The sequence below is a fragment of the Oratosquilla oratoria genome, chromosome 12, assembly GCF_046742065.1.
Source record: "Oratosquilla oratoria isolate Oo_2021 chromosome 12, ASM4674206v1, whole genome shotgun sequence".
NCBI lineage: Eukaryota > Metazoa > Arthropoda > Malacostraca > Stomatopoda > Squillidae > Oratosquilla > Oratosquilla oratoria.
The window spans coordinates 65,643,095-65,668,854 of NC_134788.1; the positions used below are offsets into that span (position 1 = coordinate 65,643,095).

General features: G+C 38.0%; 2 protein-coding genes across 4 annotated transcripts in view; both read right to left on the bottom strand.

Moving 5' to 3' along the window:
• Positions 1-21,982, bottom strand: part of LOC143031945 (uncharacterized) — a 38,782-nt gene extending 16,800 nt beyond the window's left edge. Inside the window, exon 1 of one of the 3 annotated variants that reach the window (XM_076196329.1) lies at positions 21,743-21,982. The gene's annotated coding sequence lies outside the window, so the exon portion shown is untranslated. Of the gene's footprint in view, positions 1-5,736; positions 5,911-21,742 lie in introns of those variants that run through there. The other 2 variants (XM_076196330.1, XM_076196331.1) reach the window with 2 other exon arrangements.
• LOC143031946 (uncharacterized) lies at positions 12,846-18,653 on the bottom strand. Its single transcript, XM_076196332.1, has one exon. The coding sequence runs from the start codon at positions 17,763-17,765 to the stop codon at positions 16,626-16,628; it is 1,140 nt and encodes a 379-aa protein (XP_076052447.1). The 5' UTR covers positions 17,766-18,653; the 3' UTR covers positions 12,846-16,625.
• Positions 21,983-25,760: the final 3,778 nt, after the last annotated feature.

Genomic DNA, 25,760 nt, shown 5'->3' on the forward strand with positions numbered 1-25,760 from the left:
TGTAGAAGTCGGTAAAACTATTGCAAATAGCGATCACAACATAGCTTCAAACTCCTAAAAAAAATTAGAATAGATACTTAAGTTTCTAAAATACCTGATTTCAGTAAAGCTCAGTTCATAGGACTATGTCAGGAGCTTCAGCTTACAGATTGGGAAGCAAAATTAAGCGAAAGACCTGTAGATCAGATGTGGGAAATATTTCAAAATATGCTAAGATGATTCATACTTACATTCCTTTTAAGGACAGACATCTTCCAAATCAGGCTCGCCCAAAGTGGCTCGACAAAGAAACTGAAAAAAGTATTGCTAAAAAGAGACAGGCTTATAAGAAATATAAGTGCTCGGGTGCATCTAATGACTATGAAAGTTATGTATCAATACAGAGAGATTTAAAAAAGACAATAAGAAAAAGAAAACGACAATACGAAATGAACATCGCTGAGAAATCCAAAGAGAATCCCAAACAATTCTATAGCTACATTAGAGATAAAAAGGTTGTTAGGAATCACATTGGTCCACTATCATCTGCTGACGGTCAACTTGAATATTCAAATGAAGAAAGTGTAATATCTTTAACAATTATTTTAGCTCGGTATTCGTAAACAAAACACCTCAAAGTGAACTCGAAATTGAAACCTGTGAAAAACCTAGGGTAAACTTACTCACCACGGTAAATATAACAAAAGAAAAAATTAAAAGGTGTATAGATAAACTCAAAGTTAATAAAACACCAGGGCCTGACGGTTGGCATCCAAGAATCTTAAAGGAAATGAAAAATGAGATTGTTGTTCCATTAGAAATTATTTACAAGAAATCCATCACATCTGGAGATGTCCCAAGAGAATGGAAGCTAGCTAACGCTACTCCCACATTCAAAAAAGGTGACAGAAAGAAACCAAATAACTATAGGCCTATAAGTTTGACTTCAATCGTAGGAAAAATAATGGACACTATCATCAGATATGCTATTGAACATCATTTAGAAAGTAACCATTTGATAAATGATAGCCAGCATGGTTTCAGATGGAAACGTTCTTGCGTGACTAACTTACTCGAATTCTACAACACAGTTATCTCGAATTATGACAAAAGAAACAATATAGATTTAATATATCTAGACTTTGCAAAAGCTTTTGATACCGTCCCACACAAAAGACTACTTACTAAATTAGCTTCGCACAAAATAAGTGGTAGCCTATTAAGTTGGACTAGTAATTGGTTGAATGAGTTGTTTTAAATGGAAAACCTTCTAGATGGAAATTTTTTACAAGTGGAGTTCCTCAGGGTTCTGTTCTTGGCCCACTTCTATTCATAGTATATATAAATGATATAGACCATGGACTAAAATCTACTGTTTCCAAACTTGCTGATGATACAAAACTGTGCGGAATGTCAAATGATGATCACTTAAACCAATTGGATATTCAAGAAGATTCAGATCAATTACACCAATGGACTGAAAACTGGCTAATGAAATTTAACACAAGTAAATGCAAGGTAGTGCACATAGGTAAAAATAACAGTAAGTACGATTACAAGTTATTTGGAAATTCGTTAACAAAAGTGGATAGTGAAAAGATCTCGGCGTAATTATCAGTAACGATCTCAAATCATCTAAGCAGTGTATTTCAGCCTCTGAGAAAGCAAATAAGATTCTAGGACTGATTGCACAATCTTTTGATTTCAAAAGTCCATCACTCATTAACAAGCTATATAAATTGTTAGTTCGTCCACATTTAGAATATGCTGTTTCCATATGGTCACCGAATCTCATTAAAGACACTGACAGACTGGAAAAAGTACAACGGCAAGCCACAAAACTGATTCCAAATATCAAAAATAAATCATACGAAAATCGACTAAAACATATGAATCAGTTTTCCCTAAAAAAAAGCGTAGACTCAGAGGTGACTTGATACAGGTCTTTAAAATTCAAAAGGGAATTGACATCAAAAGTGACAAAATTTTCACATTGAATAAGAATCAGACAAGAAACAATGGTCTCAAACTGTCTGGAAATAGATTTAATTTGGAAGTGGGTAGAAACAACTTTGCCAACCGTGTAGTTAATGAATGGAATGAACTTCCTGCTGAGGTAGTGCAATGTAGTTCAGTTCGAAGCTTTAAGAATCATTTAGATAAACACCTAAGCAAGATGCTGTAATGATTATAATTTAATTTATATTATTTGTTTTTGTTTTGTTATTTGTCTGTTTGATTTTAATTTATTATTAGTTATATGTCAATTCATTATTATTTACTATTTACCTGTTTGTTTATTATTTAACTATACCTATGCATTTATGTACTTTATTTGTTATTTACATTATTATAGTTTTTATTTATTAATTTATTATTATTATGACTTTTTCACATCCGACCTAGATATGGACCAAAAGGTCTCCTGTCGGCATGCTCCGCCTTTGTAATCCTTTATTTGTGTTTAAATCGGTGAAATTTTTTTTTTACTTTTGAAGAATTGGGCATACACTTGCAGAACAAGACAATTTGAATATTATGCGCATGCGCCGAATGCTCCAAGCATTCAAACTAAGCCAAACAAATTACAACGGGCCGTATAAGATGGCAATGTAAACAGTCAATCGCGATGGTGGCGCCGCAAGTGGTTTGGCATGTACCAAATATCTTTATGGTATACTAAAATTAGTTAGGTGAAACACCGCTAGAGGCGACACCATCTATGATGTCCGCCAATAGTGCGTCTTTTTGGCGCACGCCGGTCAAACGGCCAAATTTACATATCGCAGGAAATTTAATTCATAAAAATGTTGCGAGAGGGTATTTTACTACGATCATAGTAAATTTCAACCAATCACGTCATTAGTTACATATCGGTACATAGACCCATGAAGAAAACATGTCAGCCTGTATTCAGCAGTAAATAAAAAAAAAATTGTTTCAATGAGAAAAATGAGTTAGAAAACTCCAACAAACAAGCAACAGACCCAAATAAACTGAGGCTACTATTCTCACAAATTATTCTGATATCAAAACCAGGGCAGGGTATCATGAGAGAGCTGAGAAATTGTAAGTAGAAAATGCGTTTTTTCTATCAGGTCGGGTAGCAATGTTAAACGTATCGTGGCATCTCAGCTGCCGATGCAAATGTGTCTATCGAATCATCTTTGCATGCTTTATCAGGATCTAAACTGGTACTCTAACCTAATGTAGGGTAGTGTAATCCAGTTATATCTTACTATTGAACATTGTGTGAATAACTGCACTTGTAGATATGTCATTCCTTGGGCCGCTATATTGGATTTCCGCCATACTGGCTAATCAAGGTAATAGTTATTTCGTAGTTCTCCCAACTTTCCGATGCTTGAAAAATAAAGTCTAGGGCACTTCCAACCTCTCAGGTCAATTTAGCACTACGTCTCCAAAAGTGTTGTTACAATGTGTGTATGGACTTGGCTACACACTTTTTGGCCCGATTTCCTGGGACAAAATAGACCTGATTTGGTACCTTTCAAAATGCAATATCTCGGGAAATAGGGCAGCTAGATGGATAATTCAAATTGCATTGTACATTGAGTCACTTTCTGCATCCCATGAGAACTACTTCAACTCAAATTTCAGGAACTCCATTTTCATGTTGATCTAGCTATGTAAGATCACGTAAGTGATTATTAAGAAAGTTTTTACTCACAAGAATATCACCATCAGTGCACACTGAATTCAGAGTGAACTTAATAAATTATTCATTTTCATACTCCAGATCATGTTAATTTGAGGTATTTACATATGGGCTCAAAATACTTAGAATGATAAGAGCTAGCCAATGATATTGGTAAGAATTGCAGCTGTGAGAACAGCGAACATCTCTATAACGTACAAAAATGTTTGCCAGTCTCAATTTTCTAAAAATTGCTGCCAAAATAAATATTAACTTGCACTACTTATAAATAGGGTTCACAATACTCAATGATAAATGCTAGCCAATGATAGAGGTAAGAATTGCACATGTGAGACCTGACCTAATCTAACCCCTTGGCAGCAATGTGCACATCCGCGTGCAGTGCCACCATCGTGGACGGAACATTCCCACTGACAGTTTTAGCAACCCATTCGAATGGGTTCTCCTCAGTTTGAGCTCTGTTAGTATTCAACTCCTATGCGGATAATTCAAAATATCTTCCTGTCCTAGAAGTTTAGATGCAGTTTTCAAAAAACTGATGGAGTTTCACCAATTTAAACATAAATTTGGATCACAGCAGTGGCAATTTAGTATTCCAAGTGGAAATCTAAAGGGAAACTATATAATAACTTTTTAATGTGATATTCGTGTTTTCCCAGAAATGAGTGAGTTCAAGATTGTTGTTCATGATGCGGCTGTACATTTAACGCTGGAAAACAAGTTTTGGAGTGTCAGGTTTTGCCGGTAGATGCCATCTAGCAGCAATCCTTCTATTTCTGAAGAACTGAATCTAAACTTCTAGAACAGGAAGACATTTTGAACCACCTGCGCATGCATCAAACACTACTGAGGTCAAACTCAGGAGAACCTAGTTGAATAGGTTGCTCAAAATTGCAGCAGCACTATCTAAAATTCCAACTGCAATGGTGACACTGCCTGTGGACTCACGTGTACAGTCTTGATTGTTGCCACGGCAACATGATTGGTGTTAGTAAGAATAGCATAAAAGGAAGGTCCTACATTGTTCATGACATGCTCAGATGATTTGTTGACCCATAAAACCTTCATATGCCAAGTTGCATGTCAGTTGAGCCAGCAGTTTGGATTTATGGACGATTATCTCTAAATTGACAATAGTTGCCATGGTATTAGTAAGAATAGTATAAAAGGAAGGTCTTATATTGTTTTAGACATGCTCAGATGATTTGTTGATCCATAAAACCTTCACATGCCAAGTTGCATGTCAATTGGGCCAGTGGTTTGGATTTTATTGATGATAATCTCTAAGTTGACAACATAATAGTTGCCATGAAAAGACAAATTTGGTATGATGGAGATGTCCCAAATTGTTTTTGACATGCTCAGGTGATTTGTTGACCCATAAAAACCAAGTATTCCAAATTTCAATAAAATTGGACCAGTGGCTTAGAGTTTGTGTGTATTTCTTTACCAAAATCTTTACAAATTACCACCCTCAATTCTTGCACTTTGGTTTGGTAAAATCTAGCCAAAATTCGGGATAAAAATAAATAAAAATTGTATCTCCCTTATTTTTCAAGCTATTTAACATCAACTGTTAAACTGTTTTAAACTGTTTGTTTCTAATGAAATTGTCCTTCATATGCAAAACAATCTATTATTATTTTTATTTGTGTGGCAAAAAGATTGGAATCCCAGAAAATTTCACAATGCCGTATCTCCCTTATTTTAATAACGATTTAAGACACTAAATAAGCATTTTATTTGTTATGAAAAGGTCTTTTACCTGCAACAAGAATTAAAGGGTTAAACCAAACTTGGAATTTCAGTGCTCGTACCAACCCTTGGTTGGTAAATGTTAAAGATGTTCTACCTTTTTTTTCTTCTTATAGCTGCTGACGTTACTATTAATTTGCAGTACTTATACCTGGAGTTCAGAATAAATTAGAATGATAAGAACTAGCCAATGGTATTGGTAATTGCAGCTGTGAGATTGGCAAACATTTTGATAAGTACTTATCCACGGCCATACCTTGCTCAGAATACATATACAGTGCGAACGAGAATGGAAGAGTAGCAAATGCACTAAGTAATCTTACCCCTATATCATTGCACTTACGAATTCAAGAACAAGGTGCACTAGTTTAACCTGTACAAATCACAGCCACGAAAACAAGTTCTTTAAATAACTGACCGAGTGCAACTCAATGCTTGACGGGTTATGGCGTCATATGTAAACAAAAGTCAAAAGGGTGGTGAAAGCTTTCTGTACGTCTCTATTTTAATTTTCTATGTTTCATATTTTAAATATATCTAATATTTTTTCTTCAGATTATGTTTCGCATTTTCTATTTTTCATTTCTATTTCATATATGTATATTATATTTTCATATTTCTATTTCATATTTTCATTTTCTATTTATATTTTATATATATTTCAATTTCATATTCGTATTTTCTATTATTTTTGTTTATATTACTATTTCTATTTTCTGTTTTCTATTCTTAATTTTACATCTATGTTTTATTTCTATCTTCCATTTCTATTTTCTACTTCTATTTTCTATCTCTACACATATTTTCTATAATTCTATGATGCAGTTGTGATTGCTGACACGACAGAGCAGGAGTCCTCAACACACTTTCCCATGTAGCCCACACTTATGTATTGCTGTCCTCTAGCCTCCTGAAAACCAATTCAACACTGAATAGAATCAGTTGGCATTCACTAAACACCACTAGTTTTTAATTTGAGGTCTCGATCGTAGAACACTGACTCCTTAGGAGCCCATGGACCACAAATTGAAAACCACCGCGATAGAGGCGGAACACGGCACTAGAAATAAATTGTCTAAAAATGAATAAAAACAAAACTGAAGTGATGTATGTAGGACGCACACAACGAGGGTATAAGTATCACAGCGTGAATACTTCAGTGAAGGGTGACACATGATTTTATGAATGATATCAAATATTCTCAACTTCGAGCTTTTGTTGTGGTTAGGTTCGCCGGACAAGCCAAGGAAATGAAACTAAGGCACACAAGATGTAACGCATACATGAATTAAATGTATACTACAGGGCTAGAAGGTCCGGCCGGGTGGGAGCCTGCGAGTGTCGTCGTGGGCTGGGAGCGAAGGGCCACTTGAAGCTTGGAAATTCTTATTTACCATGTCACTCGGATCTTCAAGTTCATAATAAGTGTTTTTTTTTTATCTTATAATGATTAATTACTTTGTTAATCTAATCACTTTTATCCATAATAACTAAGGTGTTGCTTTTATCAGCTTTAGTTATGTGTAGAGATGTGCCTTCCTTTAAAGTTAACATGGCAACTTTAACAAAAAGATTTTTGCCAAAGGAAAGAACCTACATGAAAGAAATGTAATAGAACCTTGCTTAATATCAGGCACTTTTGATAAAAAAAAATATAAACTTAACCTATGGGCATTTTAAATTTGATCAATTGGTAACCCAAATGGTGACCAAGGTGTTTCCACCAGATTGAACCATATGTGTTGGTCAGGTCGATGGAGGTAAGATCACCCCACCCTCCTTGTATTGTTTCCCTCCTACGGTTGCTACCTGATACACTTAAACACAACTCTTTATCTCTTTCAATTAGTCTGAAGATGTAATGTACGGAAGTACTTACTGTCTACACGTTTCTCTTCTGCTGTGGTTATTTTGCTTCACACCACACGGTCCCTATGCTATTTTTCCTACCGTCTATCTTGTAACATGGCCAAACCGGGTCCCTCCTTCATTCCATGCACACAGACATGCACACACACATGTAGTGAAATAGCTGTCGATCACGAGTCCAACACGTGATCCAAAGACCAAGTGAATACACACGTAGCAAATACACATCAAAAGTGACAAAATTTTCACATTGAATGAGAATCAGACAAGAAACAATGGTCTCAAACTGTCCGGAAATAGATTCAATTTGGAAGTAGGTAGAAACAACTTTGCCAACCGTGTAGTTAATGAATGGAATAAACTTCCTGCACAGGTAGTGCAATGTAGTTCAGTTCGAAGCTTTAAGAATCATTTAGATAAATACCTAAGTAAGATGCTGTAATTATTATAATTTATGTTATATTATTTGTTTTTGTTTTGTTATGATTTGTCTGTCTGATTTTCATTTATTATTAGTTATATGTCAATTTATTATCATTTACTATTTACCTGTTTGTTTGTTATTCAACTATACCAATGCATTTATTTATGTATTTTAATTTTTATTTACATTTTTTTATTTTTAATTTATTATTAATTTGATTTTTTTTTTTTTTTTTTTTTTTTTTTTTTTTTTTTTTTTGCATCCGACCTAGATATGGATCAAAAGGTCTCCTGTCGGCATGCTTTGCCTTTGTAATCTTTGTAGCCCTCACTACACTGCCCACGCGCACCGACCCGCGGGCAGCCCCCCCCCCCCCACCTTCTCCTGGGGTCACCAACTCCTCGTGCCTTTTGATCCCCACCCCCCACCTGAGAGGTGCCAACCGCGCGTCCCAGTCTGTGCCACATTCACCTCCCCCCCCACACACACACCTTGATCTCGAGATCAACTTATTCTTCGTCTCCTACTTCATAGTCCTGCAGCCATCTCGAAGGACGCGTGTCGCGGCGGGGTCTCCGCGACACCGCCCCTCATTCACCACCAAGTCGTGACTCTCTTCCTCATCTTCTTCGTCATTCACCACACGACGAAGATCCAAAATAAGTCACGGCACTCCCTCGACAGAGGCGTTGTTCCGTGAATTCACCTCCGTTACGATCCCTCACCCTTATCTTCAAGCCAAACTCGTCTATTAACTCCATCAGGATCCCGAGACGGCATTCCACAAGGACCTCTTCAGCTCCCTTCGTGCGTACTCTCTTCTCAGCCGTTAGCACTGAGTTCATCAAACCCCACTACTGTGGCCAAATCAGTCCTGATTTCGATCTCACGCAGCTCCCATTTCAGCGCAAAGTTGACTCCCTTTATAGCCGCGTCCAACTCCAATACGTTGATGTGATGATAGTTATCCTTTTTTTTCGCTGCCACGCTCCTCCATCTTCGACTACCACGCCCCCTATCTCCAAGACGACGCCCGTTGCTATGCTACTAGCTCCATCGTACCACACTACGCCTGGGCCCTGTTGTGGTGCGCTCCACTGTCCTCTCACTGGATCATCATGTTTCATCCGCTGTACGACGTCACGTATTATCGTTAGCGTGGCCTCATCAACCTTCTCTCCCCAATCCGTCGACCCTGACCGCCTCTTAATGTAGCTGCACGCTACACAGAGCCAACCGGCGATCGGGTAGTGACCCACCAATTTGCCACACAGGAAGAAGAGCTCTCGTTTGCTCATTTCGTCCGTAACCCTCGGGATCTCGTTGCTTTTCCTGGACAGCAGGTTTCCAGTCCCGTCTCTCTCCAGTCGCAGTCCCAACACTACGCTCCTCCTTCCACCGGTTCCGGCTCCTTCGCTACTAATCCGTACCGAGCAAAATGTTCCACTATGTCCGTCGCTGATACCACGCTACCATCCACACTTGTATGTCATCGAGGTACGAGTCCGTGCCCTTCTTCATCGTTTCAGTCTTCTCCAGTACGGTCTTCAGGATCCTCGCGGCTGGACACAACCCAAACCCCAGTCTGGTTAAGCAATACGTTTTACCTTTATACCTTACTAGTTAGTACTACCATAGCTTCTTCGCCACGTGAATTTGTAGGTAAGCCGCCCGCAGGCCTACAATCGTGGACGCTCCCCTCATTTGGCGCCATCTGCTTGAAGCAGTCGACTTTGTTCTTCAAAAGAGGTGAGCCTTCTTTCAGATACCACTCTACACTTCTGGCCAACAAATTTCACCAGGAAGTCTTCGTCCTCAGTCGTACAAGGCACCGCTCTCTCGACAGGGCTAAGTTTTGCGGTGGTACTGCCCTCCACGGCCCTCATTGCCATTCCTACGTCCACTTGCGGCCTCAGCCGGGTCCTCGTTCTTTCTCCCGTGCTCGAGTCGCGTATCGCGTCAATCCTCACTTGTCCGGCGGTAAACGTGACTTCTCCAAGCTGAGTAATTGCATCCATTCCCAGCACCACGTCAATTCCCATTCTAACTGTTCTAATGATGAGCACTCTTAGTTGTATCTGACTGCTCTCGACCATCATTTCAATTTCCTGGTCACCTTCACACTTTGTCTCTCTCCCGTCGACTGTCATCAGGGCCACATCTCCCTGTCTGAACTCTTGAACCACGTCGGTCATCACAGTCGTGGTTGAACAGCCGGTATCTATTAGCACCTTCGGGCGTCTTCCCCCCATGCAGCCGGACATCCACGTCAGGAGCCTGGCGTGGGCTATCAATTCGTCCATATTCGCCGTCACCGCACTATTCATTTCCTGAAGTCCAGCGGATATGCGACCTGGAAAACCATTCACAAACACCATCCTCACTAGTTTCTCCCAGCCTTCGCCCTCGAACGTCAAGAGGCCAGCTAACCTTCTAATTTCGTTGGCGAACACATCAACCTGCTCGCCTGCCCAGCCTATTCTTTGCAGCTGACCAAACGCATCAAACGGAATCTCACCGAAAGCCTCTTTCAATATTTTCTTAACCTTCCCCGCATCCAATTGATAATCGGCAGCCATTTTCAGATAGATGGCCAACACGTCCTTCTCTGGATTAAGGGCAATATAGCTGGCCACGTCCGTCACTCCCGTAAGCTTCGCTACCAACTCCGCCTTTTTAAGCCACCTGGCTACGTCTCCATTTCCATCAAACGGCCTTAAGGTGATATTGTTCATCTTGAATAGCTCCCTGGAGCTCGTCGTCTCGCCCATCTTGGTGCCTAAATAGCTTGTCAACTAAAACGGTAATCTATTTACTCTATTTTTGTAGAAATCCCGCTCCTGCAGTTGCTTCTGCTTCAGTCTTTAATCCTCCTTGGATTCACCCGACACGGTCCCTATGCTATTTTTCCTACCGTCTAACTTGTAGCACAGCCAAGCCGCGCCCCCCTTCATTCCACTCACACAGACATGCACACATCCGTGGCCCTCACTACACTTGCCCAGGCGCACAGACCCGCGGGCAGTACCCCCACCTTCCGGGGTCGGGTCACCAGCTCCTCGCGCTTTTTCAGCCCCTCCCCAACCGGGGGTGCCATCCGCGCGTCCCTGTTTGTGCCATATTCACCTCATCCACACCACAGTAACATTGTTGATTATTAAATCAGAGTAAGAAACATAATTCTCATATTATTACATCTTTGCCATCAAGAATCTTATGGAATATTGTATTGAAAAGGACAATGCAACACTCCCGGGAACATGTGTAATTATCGAAAAGATCAAGAAATTCTATATATATTTGTAAAGAAATTGCAAAATTGCATCAAATCATTATAGATTTAGCCTTGTGGGGGGCTTCAGCAGTCTGCCTTTAGATCTTCTAATCTCACTCAAGCTATTACTAACCCTCTAGATGTACTGTACCTTCATGCCTAGTGCACTTGTCACATAAGAATGAAGGAGACTGCAAGAGACCATGAAGCCTACACTAGGCAGTTCCATGTCCAATACCACCTGTCATCCTGTGGGTGGGAAAGGTGATTTACTTACTTGTTTTCCATAGAAATCCCATTCCAGTGGTTGCTTCTGCATCAGCCCTTAATTCTCCTTGGATACACACAGCACAGCCCCTATGAAGATTTTCCTACCGTCTAACTAACCTCTGCACATCTCCCACCTTCGTCCACTCACACACATATCCACACACCCATGGCCCTTGCCACCCACACCGACGCGCGGGCATTCCTTACTTCTGGGGTCACCTAATGTCTCTTTTACAATCGGGCCATCCTTCTAAAATGAATATTCTAAGTGTTTGAAATGCACTTAGTATTGTCTTTCAGAAACTTACCTGCACCATCTAGCTGTTCATTTGTTACAAAATTTATTTGAACCTCTAAATCTTCATTTTGCATTTCTTCAGCCCAGCTAACTCTACTCAGAGCATCAGCCATGTACAGTACATATCTTTGCCTTTCTTATGTTGTACTTGCAGTGAATATTTCTGGAGTTTTAGAAGCATTTTCTGTAACCTCAGAGGGACTGAAGACAGGGATTTCTTAAAAATACTCTCTAAGGGTCAGTTTCTACAATTACAGTACCTTACTTCTGCCATACAGATAAGAATGAAATTTTTCTGCTAGGAGTTCTTTCTCTATTTTGGGTACAATTTCTTTGAGTCTTGGTTAGGGACATGGCAGCATAGGCAATAGGGTGATCTTGAAAAACACATGCCCCTACAGTATACCTCAATGCATCAATGATCAAAGTGACTGGCTTATATCATATCTCAAAACTGGTGCTTCACTGACCATGTTTTTAAGTTTTTGAAAACGTGTCTCTTGAGCTCCTTCCCACTTGAAATCTTTTCCCTTCCCTAGCAAACCTCTCAGAGGTTCATTGATAAGAACATAAGAATAAAGGAGACTGCAAGAGACCATAAGGCCTACACTAGGCAGCTCCGTATCCATCACCACCTGTCGTCCCCATCCATAAAGTTGTCTAATCAATTTTTAAAACAACTGATAGTTTCAGCACTTACTACATGGTTACTAAGTTTATTCCATTCATTGACCACCCTATTAGTAAACCAAATCTTGCATATTACCTTCTTAAATCTAAATTTGTCGAGTTTATACCCATTACTGCGAGTCCTGCCCTGTTGTTTTATTATGATGACCTTGTTTGCATCTCCCTTGTTAGTCTTTGATCCACTTGAACACTTCTATTAGATCACCCCACACTCTGCGTCTTTCCAGAGAGTGTATGTTTAGATATCAGACATATTTGGAATAAACTTTCCTAATTAATCATTCCCAGAAATCTTAGTAGTTCTTGCTTATCTCGAGGGACTGAAAACTCCTTAATGGATTTTACCTACTTGGGGTCTGGTCTTAACCCATCAGCCGTTAATGTACTCTGCCTATGAATACATTAAGAGGTTCTCTTGTAACTGTCCAGCCTCCACTTTAGTTGATACTGTCCTAAATGTATGAGTATCATCATCAAGAGAAACCCCTACCAAAGTTTCACATGTTCATTGATGTCTGCTATAAGAATGAGAAAAAGTAGAGGGTAGTATACTGAGCTTTGTGGCACTCCACTGGTGACGAAGGTTCAATAACAATTTTAATGTTTTTATCCTTTTTATGAACATGATTTCCAAAAATACAATACTGGGTTATAAGGGGAATTGAATAGAATAATTTGTTCTATATTTGTACATAAAATCCTTAAGCTTAATGGGTAGTATGACGAAAATTATTATTCACTTTGGAGGGCTCATCTTTGAACTAACCTGCCAGTCCATTCAATTTTCCCAACAAAACGAATAAAGATACACAGAAAAAATGTATATGCACTTAAAATTAAGATATCACCAAATCATCAGTCAACAACTATTGACCACACCGTGTCTCGTACCAGTTTAGTTTCTGATTAAACTAACTAAAGTCATAGCATTGGGCTTAGGTGGGGTTTGGAAATGTATTGCACCAAACATGGTACACCTCACTTGAAAAAAAATGACCCCCCTTGTAGGTCTAGGTATGGTGAGTATGGATTTAATTTCACAGACACATGGAGCAATATTTATGGGCCTATTGAAGTGCACGGTCTGGCTTGAAGTCTGTAGAATAACCCCCCCACATGACAAGGAGGTTCCCATAAGGGAGTTCCTACTTTAGAAGCCTGAACTAAACTCCAATGGGTAACAATGTTAAATCTTCCAAAACTGGAAAACCCTGTTAACTCTCTGACTGGCCAAACCCCATGAAGAAAGCTCCACTGAAAGAAATGGCTAAGAGCCCCCACCACTGGGAAGTCCTCATAAAGTGGCTCCACTGGGGATTCTCCATTAACAACCTACACTGAGGCAACCTTGATGAAAACTCCCAATGTGTACATTTGGTTCATGTGTACACTTATTATACATTCATGTAAGATTCAATTTGGGATTTCTATACAACTGGCAGATGTCAAAAAGTCTATCTAAAGGAACACCATGTGAGGACAGAGCATTTATTATGACATTTTGCTTGTTACAGCTTTATCAAGTACTAATTGGACAGGAACACTTTCTGATTTTTTCTCTTTTTGTTGGTACTTTATATTGCTGTAATAAGTCATCATACTAACAAAGACTCCATCCTTCTGTACTGTTTTTTTTTTCTTTTTATAAACCTGGAATCTGTCTTTACAATTCAATCATAATACATAGATTTAAGTTGTTATATAGATCCAGATTAGGCTATATTGTGAGTGTCAGGTAATAAAGTCACAGAAAAAGTCACCATTTTGGCTAAGAAAAAAGGTCACAATTATTATATGGTGGCCAGTAATAAAGTCACAGGAAAAGCTGTAATTTTGGCTATGAAAGCAGGTGATTACTCAAAAATATCCAAGTCACCATGCCCAATATTAGTCTCTTCTTCACTGTGACAAACCACTGTGCTCAGTGTACCTCAATGCATTTTCTCTCACCTGCTTTTATTTATACTGAACACAATGTGACAGATTTCCTTTGCAACTGATGATTTTCTGTGGGAAGTTGAGAGAATAAACTATCCAAACTTGTTAACATAAGTAGCTATTTTGACCCCGACCACACGTCCTGTTTTCATTTGTTTCTTCATTATAATGGCAAGTCACAATCTCTTTTCATACACTACTCTATAGAAAGAAGAGTCCCTTTCTTCAGTGCTCACATTCTCACTTGACAAAATTAGTAATACAATGGAGAACACAATGAATAAAGGAAGTGACCTGGATAAGAGGAACTGACATCCCCACAAAATCAGATCTGCTACTAAGCAAAGAACCAGACATCATCAATTCCTTGAACTATCTTTGCCCCATTGGAAAAAGTGGCCAAGAAAACCTGAGTCAAAAGTAGGAAGTTAACTTCAATATCAAGAAATGTAGTGTAATGGAGTTTGGAAAAATAAAAATAGAATATCAAGGAATTATAAAATTGGTGAGGAACAAGTCAAAAAAGTGAGCTCAGAAAGGGACCTAGGAGTAATAATTAGCCAAAACATGTCACCAGACAAACATATCAACAAAATAGTTAGAGAAACCCTCAACCTACTAAGGTTGATGAAAGTGACATTTGACTATTTGGATGAGGAAATGGTCAAGAAAATATTAGTTACTGATAAAACCAAAATTGGAGTATGCTGCATCACTATGGACACCCAGAACTAAGAACAATATAAAGAAATTAGAATATAGAGAGCAACAACAAAGATGGCACCGACACTCTCCAAATTGACATACGAACAAAGATTGTCCAAATTGGAACTACCAACTCTGGAACAAAGAAGAGAAAGATGACATTTACCAACTATAGAATCATGAAAGGAATGGAAATCTTAGATAGAGATGATCTATTAAAGTGGGAAAATAGAAAAACAAGAGGACATGAAAAGGAACTAAAAAAGGATAACTATAGAAGAGATCTGAAAAAGAATAGCTTCCCACTCAGAGTGGTGGATACCTGGAATAAATTAAATAAGGCAATAATGTGTGCAAATACTATTCAAGAATTTAAGAACAAACTTAATGCTGATTGATACAAAGAAGGGTCCCTATGAGCATAGCTAACTTCCCGTATAATAAAAGTGGTAGGTAAATACAACTAAGTAAAAATACACTGGTCTCCAGCCTGCCAGATAAATAATATTAGGCATCTAGAATACAAAGGGGAAAATGCTGGTATCGTGCAAGAGCCATTTTGTCTACTAACATCAAACATTCTAAGAATCATATTTCATTCCTAGGGGTGTGGCATTTTCCCCTTTCAATACTAGACATCTCTTATGAGGAAAGATTAATAGTACTGGCTCTGTCAACTTTGAAAATTGACAGAAGAGTCTTTTATGGTTAGGGCTTCAAGAGATCATGAGAACAAATTATAATGACTACATGTCTAAAGGATGTGAAAAAATAGTTTTTCATATGGATGCATAAATACTTGGAATAGCTTAGGTGATATAGCCCAAGCTGGAATAAAACATGAATTCAAATTGAAATATGATCATTGCAGGTTAAAAATATACACAAAGTTGGAATTGTATATGAATTTGAGGTTGGGTATGATAAGCTGGAGTAGGTGATGTTATCTAGCGACTCTTGCTTCCTTCCTTTACACTACAATTAGTTAAATTCACTTGTGTGTTTCATGTCATGGTTATGAATTGAAACAACACGGGACAAGGTCAGTGTGGCCTGTAAGACATACATTTAGTCAATGTAACACAATTGTATTTAAGTTTTATTTATTGTGGTTTCACAATACTGATTAATACTACAATAATTTATTTACCTATTTCATTTCTTTGTTTTATACAGATCAAGTAGGAGTCCACTGTTTCTATAACATATTAGTTCAAACTTAAACTAGACCATTTCCAACACATATAGGTTGAGATGATGAACAGATTCTAGATATTCTGGTCCTATAAAACATTCACTACAACTACTTCACTAGTATAAGTTCACCACAGCATCATTAAATAAATCATAACAATTTCATACAGAACTTTGTAGCCAAGTATAATTTTTTTTTTCAAGAAGTACGTCACATTCATTTCTGCCTTGAATCCCATGGGTCTAGGTTTGAATCTAATGAACATCTCCCCACAAAACTCCAGTCTTTCATGAGAAATGTGCAATGCGATATCATGTTAGAAAAGTTTCTATTTTGTGTGGGTTATGTGACTTTTGAAAACATCTTACAAGAAAACTGCATCATACAAGGAGCAGCAGAAAGGCATCTCTCCTGTGCTTATCATCATATTCCATTTGATATTACTCCTTCATGAGAGAGCTACATTGCACAAGTTATGGTGGAAAGGCTTCTTTCCGCATAAGACATCACATGCTATTTCAAATCTCCCTTTGGTGAGAAAGTTCCATGTTACAGGTCATGCTGCTGGACAAGCATTTCTCCAGTGTGGGTCATCATATGCCGTGTGAGATTACCCTTTATTGAGAAAGCAGAACCACACACGTCACACTGAAAAGACTTCTCTCCTGTGTGGGTTCTCAAATGCTCTTTGAGAGCATCCTTTTGTGAGAACGCAGAACCACAGAGGTCACACTGGAGAGACTTCTCTACTGTATGGGCCCTCATATGTTGTTTGAGATGGCCCCTTTGTGAGAAAGCAGATTCACATATATCACACTGGAAAGGCTTCTCTCCTGTGTGGGTCCTCATATGCTGTGTGAGAGTACCCTTTCGTGAAAAAGCAGAATCACAAAGGTCACACTGGAAAGGCTTCTCGCCTGTATGGGTCCTCATATGCTCTGTGAGAGCACCCTTTTGTGAGAAAGCTTTATCACACAGGCCACACTGGAAAGGCTTCACTCCTGTGTGGGTCATCCTATGCTTTTTGAGGTTATCCTTTTGTGAGAAAGCTTTATCACACAGGCCACACTGGAAAGACTTCTCTCCTGTGTGGGTCCTCATATGCTTAGTGAGAGAAACCTTTTGTGAGAAAGCAGAACCACACAGGTCACACTGGAAAGGCTTCTCTCCTGTGTGGGTCCTCATATGCTGTGTGAGAGTACCCTTTTGTGAAAAAGCAGAATCACAAAGGTCACACTTGAAAGGCTTCTCTCCTGTGTGGATCTTCATATGCAGTGTGAGATTACACTTAACTGGAAAAGCAGAATCACAAAGGTCACACTGGAACGGCTTCTCTCCTGTATGGATCCTCATATGCCGTGTAAGATTAGACTTTACTGAAAAAGCAAAATCACAAAGGACACACTGGAATGGCTTCTCTCCTGTGTGGGTCCTGATATGCTCTGTGAGAGCACTCTTTTGTGAGAAAGCAGAACCACACAGGTCACACTGGACAGGCTTGTCTCCTGTGTGGGTCCTTATATGCCGTGTGAGATAACACTTTTGTAAGAAAGCTTTATCACATAGGCCACACTGGAAAGACTTCTCTACTGTGTGGGTCCTCATATGCCTTGTGAGATATTCCATTTGTAAAAAAGCAGAATTGCAAAGGTCACACTGGAAAGGTTTCCCTCCTGCATGGATCATCATGTGATCTTTGAGATGATTATTTTGTGGGAAAGATTTATCACAAAGGCACACTGGAAAGGCTTCTCTCCTGTGTGGGTCCTCATATGTCACTTGAGATGACCCTCTTGTGAGAAAGCAGAATCACACAGGTCACATTAGAAAGGTTTCTATCCTGTGTGGATCATCACATGATGTTTGAGGTCATTCTTTCATGGGAAATCTTGATTGCTCAGGCCACACTGGAAAGGCTTCTCTTGTGTGTGAATCCTCATATGCTTAGTGAGAGAACCCTTTCATGAGAAAGCAGAAACACAGGTCACACTGGAAAGCCTTCTCTATCCTGTGCTTCCTTGAAAGCTTTGTGAGAACATCCTTTTTTGAGAAAGCAGAATCACACAGGTCACACTGGAAAGGCTGCCCTTCTCTGTGGGTCATCAGGTGATTTTTAATGTGACAGTTTTGTATGAAAGCTGTATCACATAAGTCACACTGGAATGGCTTTAATCCAGTGTGGGTTATCATATGAAAAATGGATTCTTTTGTGAGAAAGCTACATTGCACAGGTCACACTGGACAGGCTTCTCTCCTGTGTGGCTCATCATATGGTTTGTGAGAGAACCCTTTTGCGAGAAGGCTTAACTGCACAGGTCACACTGGAAAGGCTTCTCTCCAGTGTGGGTCATCATGTGATATCTAAGATGACCAGTGATATAATTGTACCACAGATGTCACACTAGGTTCTTTTCATTGTATAACAAGTGTGGAATCTACAGATAGCTTTTACAATGGAGTAGTGATATTTATCTTCATCCTAAAAAAAAGAAAAAGAAGAAGAAAAAAAATGTATTTATAATAACATCTAACTCTGAAATTGTGCAATATACTCAAATGCGATAGTGGATGTTATGTACACAATTTCATACTCAAGTTTGTTCCTTAACAGACCCTTTGCACATGCCATGGCCAAACATAAAATAGGAAGGAACACTAACAGATACGGTGATGTCATATTCCATTCTACTTTTTCAATAGAAACAAAGTGAAAATCATCCTAAAGCTACAGGCATACTAACTCCACTAGAACCATTCAAATCTTGCTATGGCTTTTTCATCATGTCATGATATTCGGAAGTGGACAATGGCCCAGCTGGCCACAACAGTCATACCATAGTATAACTCCATAACAAACCGTGTTTAGGCTCATAAGACCTGAATCTAAACATGAACAAACTCAAGGAAGGTTTATTCAGTTCATTTGTCTGAAATAAGTGATGCAAGTCACATCATTTAAGATTCACTGGCAAGTGGTGTACCTGTGTTATTATTCTTAACAAAATGTAATAAATAAAAAAAATTCTAGGAAACTGTAGAGGTATTATCCATATCGTTTCTCGTCACATTCAGTAAAATCTAACTTAGAAGAATTATATACACATACCTGGTCATCTTTAAGGAAGCCTATGATTTCTTCCTTTCTGGTTGTGACACTTGTTTGATAATAATGGGTAAGAAAAAAAAAAAAAAAAAATTGTTTGTGTAATTTTTATTTGATATTAGTACTCTTTTAGTTTAGGTGTCCCTGACTATTAACATTAATTAATGTCAAGTTGGATGTTCTATGAGCTTTGCTCTAACTAGAGATTGTCTCACATTTCTGCTCAAATGGACACTTCCCATATGAGCACTTTATACAAAAACATAATAACAGTACATACAGATATACTATCATTGGCACCTATATCCAGTACATTGGTTGGATGGACAGTGGCTTGTGTCAATCAGAGACTTGATCTGGCAACAGTGTCTTTGCTTACATTGTAGTGAAAAATATGAATGGGTCAGAGCACCCACCATCAGAATGTCCAATTAACCATTTTTGGTATTTCCAATACATTTATGAAGTTGATATGTGTGCTTGTCCCACATTACTACTCAAATGGACACTTCCCATATGAACACTTCTATACTAGAGGTCGATTGGGGGCGGACATAGAGCACACAAATCAGAAGCCTGGTCATATCACCTGCATCCAGGATCTATGTAAGATTACGTAAGTGAATATTAAGAAAGTTTTTACTCACAAGAATATCACCATCAGTGCACACTGAATTCAGAGTGAACTTCATAAATTATTCATTTTCATACTCCAGATCATGTTAATTTGAGGTATTTACATATGGGCTCAAAATACTTAGAATGATAAGAGCTAGCCAATGATAGAGGTAAGAATTGCCAATGTGAGACCTGACGTAACCTAACCCCTTGGTAGCAATGCGCACATCCACGGGCAGTGCCACCATCGTGGACGGAATGTTTCCACTGCCAGTCTTAGCAACCCATTCGAATGGGTTCTCCTCAGTTTGAGGCTTGTTAGCATTCAACTTGTATGCGGGTGATTCAAAATATCTTCCTGTCCTAGAAGTTTAGATGCATTTTCAAAAACTGACTGAGTTTCACCAATTTCATCATAAAAATTTGGGTCATTGCAATGGCAATTTAGTTTTCCAAGTGGAAATCTAAAGGAAAATTATATAACTTTATAATGTGATATTCATGTTTTTTAGCTTGCTTTTCCCAGAAATGAGTGACTTCAAGATTGTTGTTCATAATGCTGCTGTGCATTTGCCGCTGGAAAACAAGTTTTGGATTGTCAGGTTTCGCCGGTAGATGCCATCTAGCAGCAATCCTTCAATTTTTGAAGAACTGAATCTAGACTTCTAGAACAGGAAAACATTTTGAGCCACCTGCGCATGCATCAAGCGCTACCAAGGTCAAACCCAGGAGAACCTAGTTGAATAGGTTGCTCAAAATTGCAGTGGCAATATTTAAAATTCCAACTGCAATGGTGACGCTGCCCGTGGACTCATGTGTACAGTCTTGATTGTTGCCATGGCAACATGATCAGTGTTAGTAAGAATAGCATAAAAGGAAGGTCCTACATTGTTTATGACATGCTCAGGTGATTTGTTGACCCATAAAACCTTCATATGCCAAGTTGCATGTCAGTTGAGCCAGCGGTTTGGATTTATGGATGATTATCTCTAAATTGACAACAGTTGCCATGGCAACATGATAGGTATTAGTAAGAATAGTATAAAAGGAAGGTCCTATATTGTTTTAGACATGCTCAGATGATTTATTGATCCATAAAATCTTCACATGCCAAATTGCATGTCAATTGGGCCAGTGGTTTGGATTTTATTGATGATAATCTCTAAGTTGACAACATAATAGTTACCATGAAGAGAGAAATTTGGTATGATAATGTCCCAAATTGTTTTTGACATGCCCAGGTGATTTGTTGACCCATAAATACCAAGTATTTCAAATTCTAATAAAATTGGACCAGTGCCTTAGAGTTTCTGTGTATTTCTTTACCAAAATCTTTACAAATTACCACCCTCAATTCTTGCACTTTGGTTTGGTACAATCTTGCCAAAGTTTGGGATAGAAATAGATAAAAATTGTATCTCCCTTGTATTTTGTTTCTAATGATATTGTCCTTCTTTGTTTCTAATGATATTGTCCTTCATATGCAACACGAATTAGATTTTTTTTTTTTGGTGCCCGTACCTACTAAGCAAAAACTTTGGAATCCAAGAAAATTTCAAAATGCCGTATCTCCCTTATTTTTAAAGCGATTTAAAAAACTAGATGAGCATTTTGTTTGTAATGAAAAGGTCTTTTGCCTGAAACAAGAATTAAAGGGTTAAACCAAACTTGGAATTATTGTGTTCTATCATTTTTTTTTATAGCTGCTGACGATACTACTAATTTGCGGTACTTATACCTGGAGTTCAGAACAAATTAGAATGGTAAGAGCTAGCCAATGGTATTAGTAATTGCAGCTGTGAGATTAGCAAACATTTTGATAAGTATCATTATGATTATCCACGGCCATACGTTTACCCTTGCTCAGATGCCATATACAGTGCGAACGGGAATGGAAGAGTAGCAAATGCACTAAGTAATCTTATCAGTTTACCATTGCACTTACGAATTCAAGAAGAAGGTACACTTGTTTAGCCTGTACAAATCACAGCCACGAAAACAAGTTCTTTAAATAACTGACAGAGTGCAACTCAATGCTAGCCGGGCTATGACGTCATATGTAAACAAATAACATGAGGCTGGAGGTTTCTGTACATCTCTATTTTTGTACGTTTCATATTTTATACCTAATATTTTGTTTTGTAAATTATGTTTCGCATTTTCTATTTTTCATTTCTATTTCATATTTGTATATTCTATTTTCTTATTTCTATTTCATATTTACATTTTCATTTTCTATTTGTACTTTATATATATATATATATTTCTATTTCATATTCGTATTTTCTATTATTTTTGTTCATATTACTATTCTTATTTCTATTTTCAATTCTACATCTATGTTTTATTTATTTCTTCCATTTCTATTTTCTCTATCGATTTTCTATCTCTACACATTTTTTTTCTATAATACTATGATACAGTTGTGATTGCTGACACGACAGAGCAGGAGTCCTCAACACAGTTTCCCATGTAGCCCACACTTATGTATTGCTGTCCTCTAGCCTCCTGGAAACCAATTCAACACTGAATAGTTTTAGTTTGGGGTCCCGATCGTAGAACACTGACTCCTTAGGGGCCCATGTCGGGACCACAGGTTGAAAACCACCGCGATAGAGACGGAACACGGGACTAGAAAGAAATGGTCTAGAAATGAACAAAAACAAAACTGAAGTGATGTATGTAGGACGCACAAAAGGAAGGTATAAATATCACAGCAGGAATACTTCAGTGAAGGGTGACACATGATTTTATGAATAATGTCGAATATTGTTATCAACTTCGAGCTTTTGTTGTGGTTAGGTTCGCCGGACAATTGTTTGGTTTACTTGTTTATTTCTTCGTTGAACTATTCTTAGCATCCAACCTAGTTATGGACAAAAAAAAAAGTCTTTTGTCCATATGTGCTTCCCTTTAAATCTTTGAGTGAACCAACATGTGGTAAAGATTGGTGGAAGGAAGAAGCAGAAACAGGACTGGTTCAACAAAAGGTGCAAATTTGAAAAAAGAAAGAAAAGTAAATAAACAAGCGGGGTTGCATGGCTTGGGGAAAGTGCAGGAAGAGAAGAAGGAAAAAACATAAAGCTATGCGTGTCTATAAAAGAATCCTTAATATGAAAAAAGTATTTTTGAAAGAGGTGTTGTAGATCAATGCAAGGATGAACAGAAACCATTTTTCAAGTTTATAAATGGTAACTTGAGATACAGGTCGACCATCAATCATCCGGCAATCATTAAATTAATCCGAAACAATCAGTTATCCGGGATTATTTTCACTACTGGCCGCTAGCATTTGGTGGTGCTGTGTCCTACAAAAACAAATTTGAGCAGGAATTATAAACACCAGCATCCAGCAATCTTTTCCTCTCGTGATTTTTACGCTTTGGTAAAAAAAAAAAAAAAAAAGTTCTATTCCCTCCCATGGCTCCAGTGAATAAAGGAAGTGACAAGTGTAAACATAAATCATTGTCAATATCAGAAAAGGTTGAATTTTTGAAAAAAAAAGATGATAAAGGTGTGTCTGTGAGAAGCGTGTGTGAATCTATGGCATTGGATCATCAACAGTGTATGATATAAAGAAATAGAGAGAAAAGTTACTCGGTTTTTTGCTAACAGTGAGTCGAAGAGACAGATGTTTAAAAGGAAATCAATGAAACCAGGTAAAAGTGCAGAACTAGATCAAGTAATGATGAGGTGGTTTAAGTTGCGTGAAAGTGAAGGTGTTGAACTGTCAGGTGATGTTGTGAAGGCACAAGCAAAATTATTTCACGAAGAACTCGAATTGGAACATTAGTGTGATTACACTGAAGGATGGTTGCAGTGTTTTAAGGATAGACATGGCTTAAAGTTTTGTGCAGTGTGCGGTGAAATTGTAGAAATAGTTATAAGCCCAGAAAAACAAACCAGTGAAGGAGAAAGTAGTGATGAAAATGAGGAAAAAATAACAGAAAGAATTTCTATTGAACATTTAATTCAGCTGACAGGTGAACTGCTGAGAGGTTTAGAGCAGCGGAGTTTTATAACTGAGCAAGAAATAATGAATATTTACATGTTGCAGGATAAACTGATCAAAGAAAGGCCTAAATATATGAAGCAACAAATATTGCAAGATATATTAAAAAAAAAAAAAATGCTAAAAAACATTCAGCAGACGTGTCATCTACAGCAGATGTGTCTAACAAAAAAGCAGTACCTTCTACGTCTGGCAACCCAGGAGTGTTGCTAACGTCACCAACACCATTAACCCATTAAACTCCGATGACAAGATGTCTTGTCATTTGGTCAAATAAAACAAAAAATTATAAAACACCAAAATGTTTGATCCAACACCGGAAAAATATGACGTCAGTCCTCCTCGCTTCGCTTAGAGCGAAGCGAGGAGGACTGACGTCATATTTTTCCGGTGTTGGATCAAACATTTTGGTGTTTTATAATTTTTTGTTTTATTTGACCAAATGACAAGACATCTTGTCATCGGAGTTTAGTGGGTTAAGTCTAGATGACAATGAAGATTCCGACAGCCTAGATGATGTGTTTCAGTGATGATCTTCAGTACGTAGGCTACGTTTACTATATGATTGTATTTCATCAAACTTGAATTTATTTTATAATTTTACGCAAATAATGATAGCAGTGACGATCTCTTTCTCTTGGCCTGATCAGCTGATAGACTCTCTCTCGCTGCCAACTTATGATTTCCGTGTGTAGCCTACGTTGTAACCACTTACGGTTCTAGTGATGTCCTTTCTTGTGTAACATTACCATTTATTTTAATTGTACAATACTCATGTTATAATTGAATTCATTTTTTTTGTACGTAATCAATAACATTACTTTGGAAGTACCAGTGATGAATTTCCCTGTGTAGCCTACGTGAACCACTTATGTTTTTTGTATGTAAGGAATCATTCATTTTATTTTACTTGTACTGTACTTTATTTCAATAAAGTTTCATTTGAATTTATTTGATATTTGTCTTTTCTTTATTAACCAACATGTGCTTATATAAGGGTATTTTAGATTTGAAATGAGGTGATTAATTACTTGGTTTCCTGTATTCTTCGCTAAGCAATCACTAATCCGGAAAAATGGATAATTCGGCACTCTCTTGGTCCCAAAGTTGCTGGATTAGTGATAGTCGACCTGTACAGGGAAGAAGTAATCACCAAGCAAGCAAGAATTTAGGTTTAGAAAATATAAATGTAGAAGCGAGGCAAGTTCTCAATCTTCTGGGATCATTGAATGTGATAAAAGCTTCAGGATCTGACAGGATCTCAAACTGGATACTTAAAGAATGAAAGGAACAACTGGCAAACAAGATTCACAGTCTTACTGTATACTGATAAAAAAAAGGCATAGTGCTACTTGATTGGAAAAGGGCTAATGTGATACAAATGAGGAGACACCACTAAATCATAGGTCAGTATCACTGACTTATTTTTACATGGAGGAAAAATGGAAAATGAAGTTCAATATAAAAGATTGCAAAGTACTAGGGATGATAACTGCAAACGACTATCTTATTCCTTGGGAGGTGAAACCATTACAAAGGCAAAAGAAGAGAAAATTTTTAAAGTGTTGATAATAGACAACATGTCATGTGATAGACATATCAGCAGGATTGTGAGTGCGATGCACAGACTACTGCAGAATATTTAAGTGATTTTTCACTATATAGATGAAGAAATGATGAACAAACTCATGGAAACCACAATCTGTCCAAGACTAGAATATGCATCAGTGGTATGGTCTCCACAATGAGTAAAGGATATAAGCATGATGGAATAGAAGGGGCAGCAACCACTACAAAAAGTGCTTGATAAAGTACCACACAAAAAAACAACTAATAAGAAAAATTAAATATTTGTGTCCTTAAAAGGAAAATTATTGCAATAGATGGAAGATTCTTGACTGGGAGAAAAATGAAGGTAGTAATTAGAGAGAAATAATCAACCTGGGAAGAA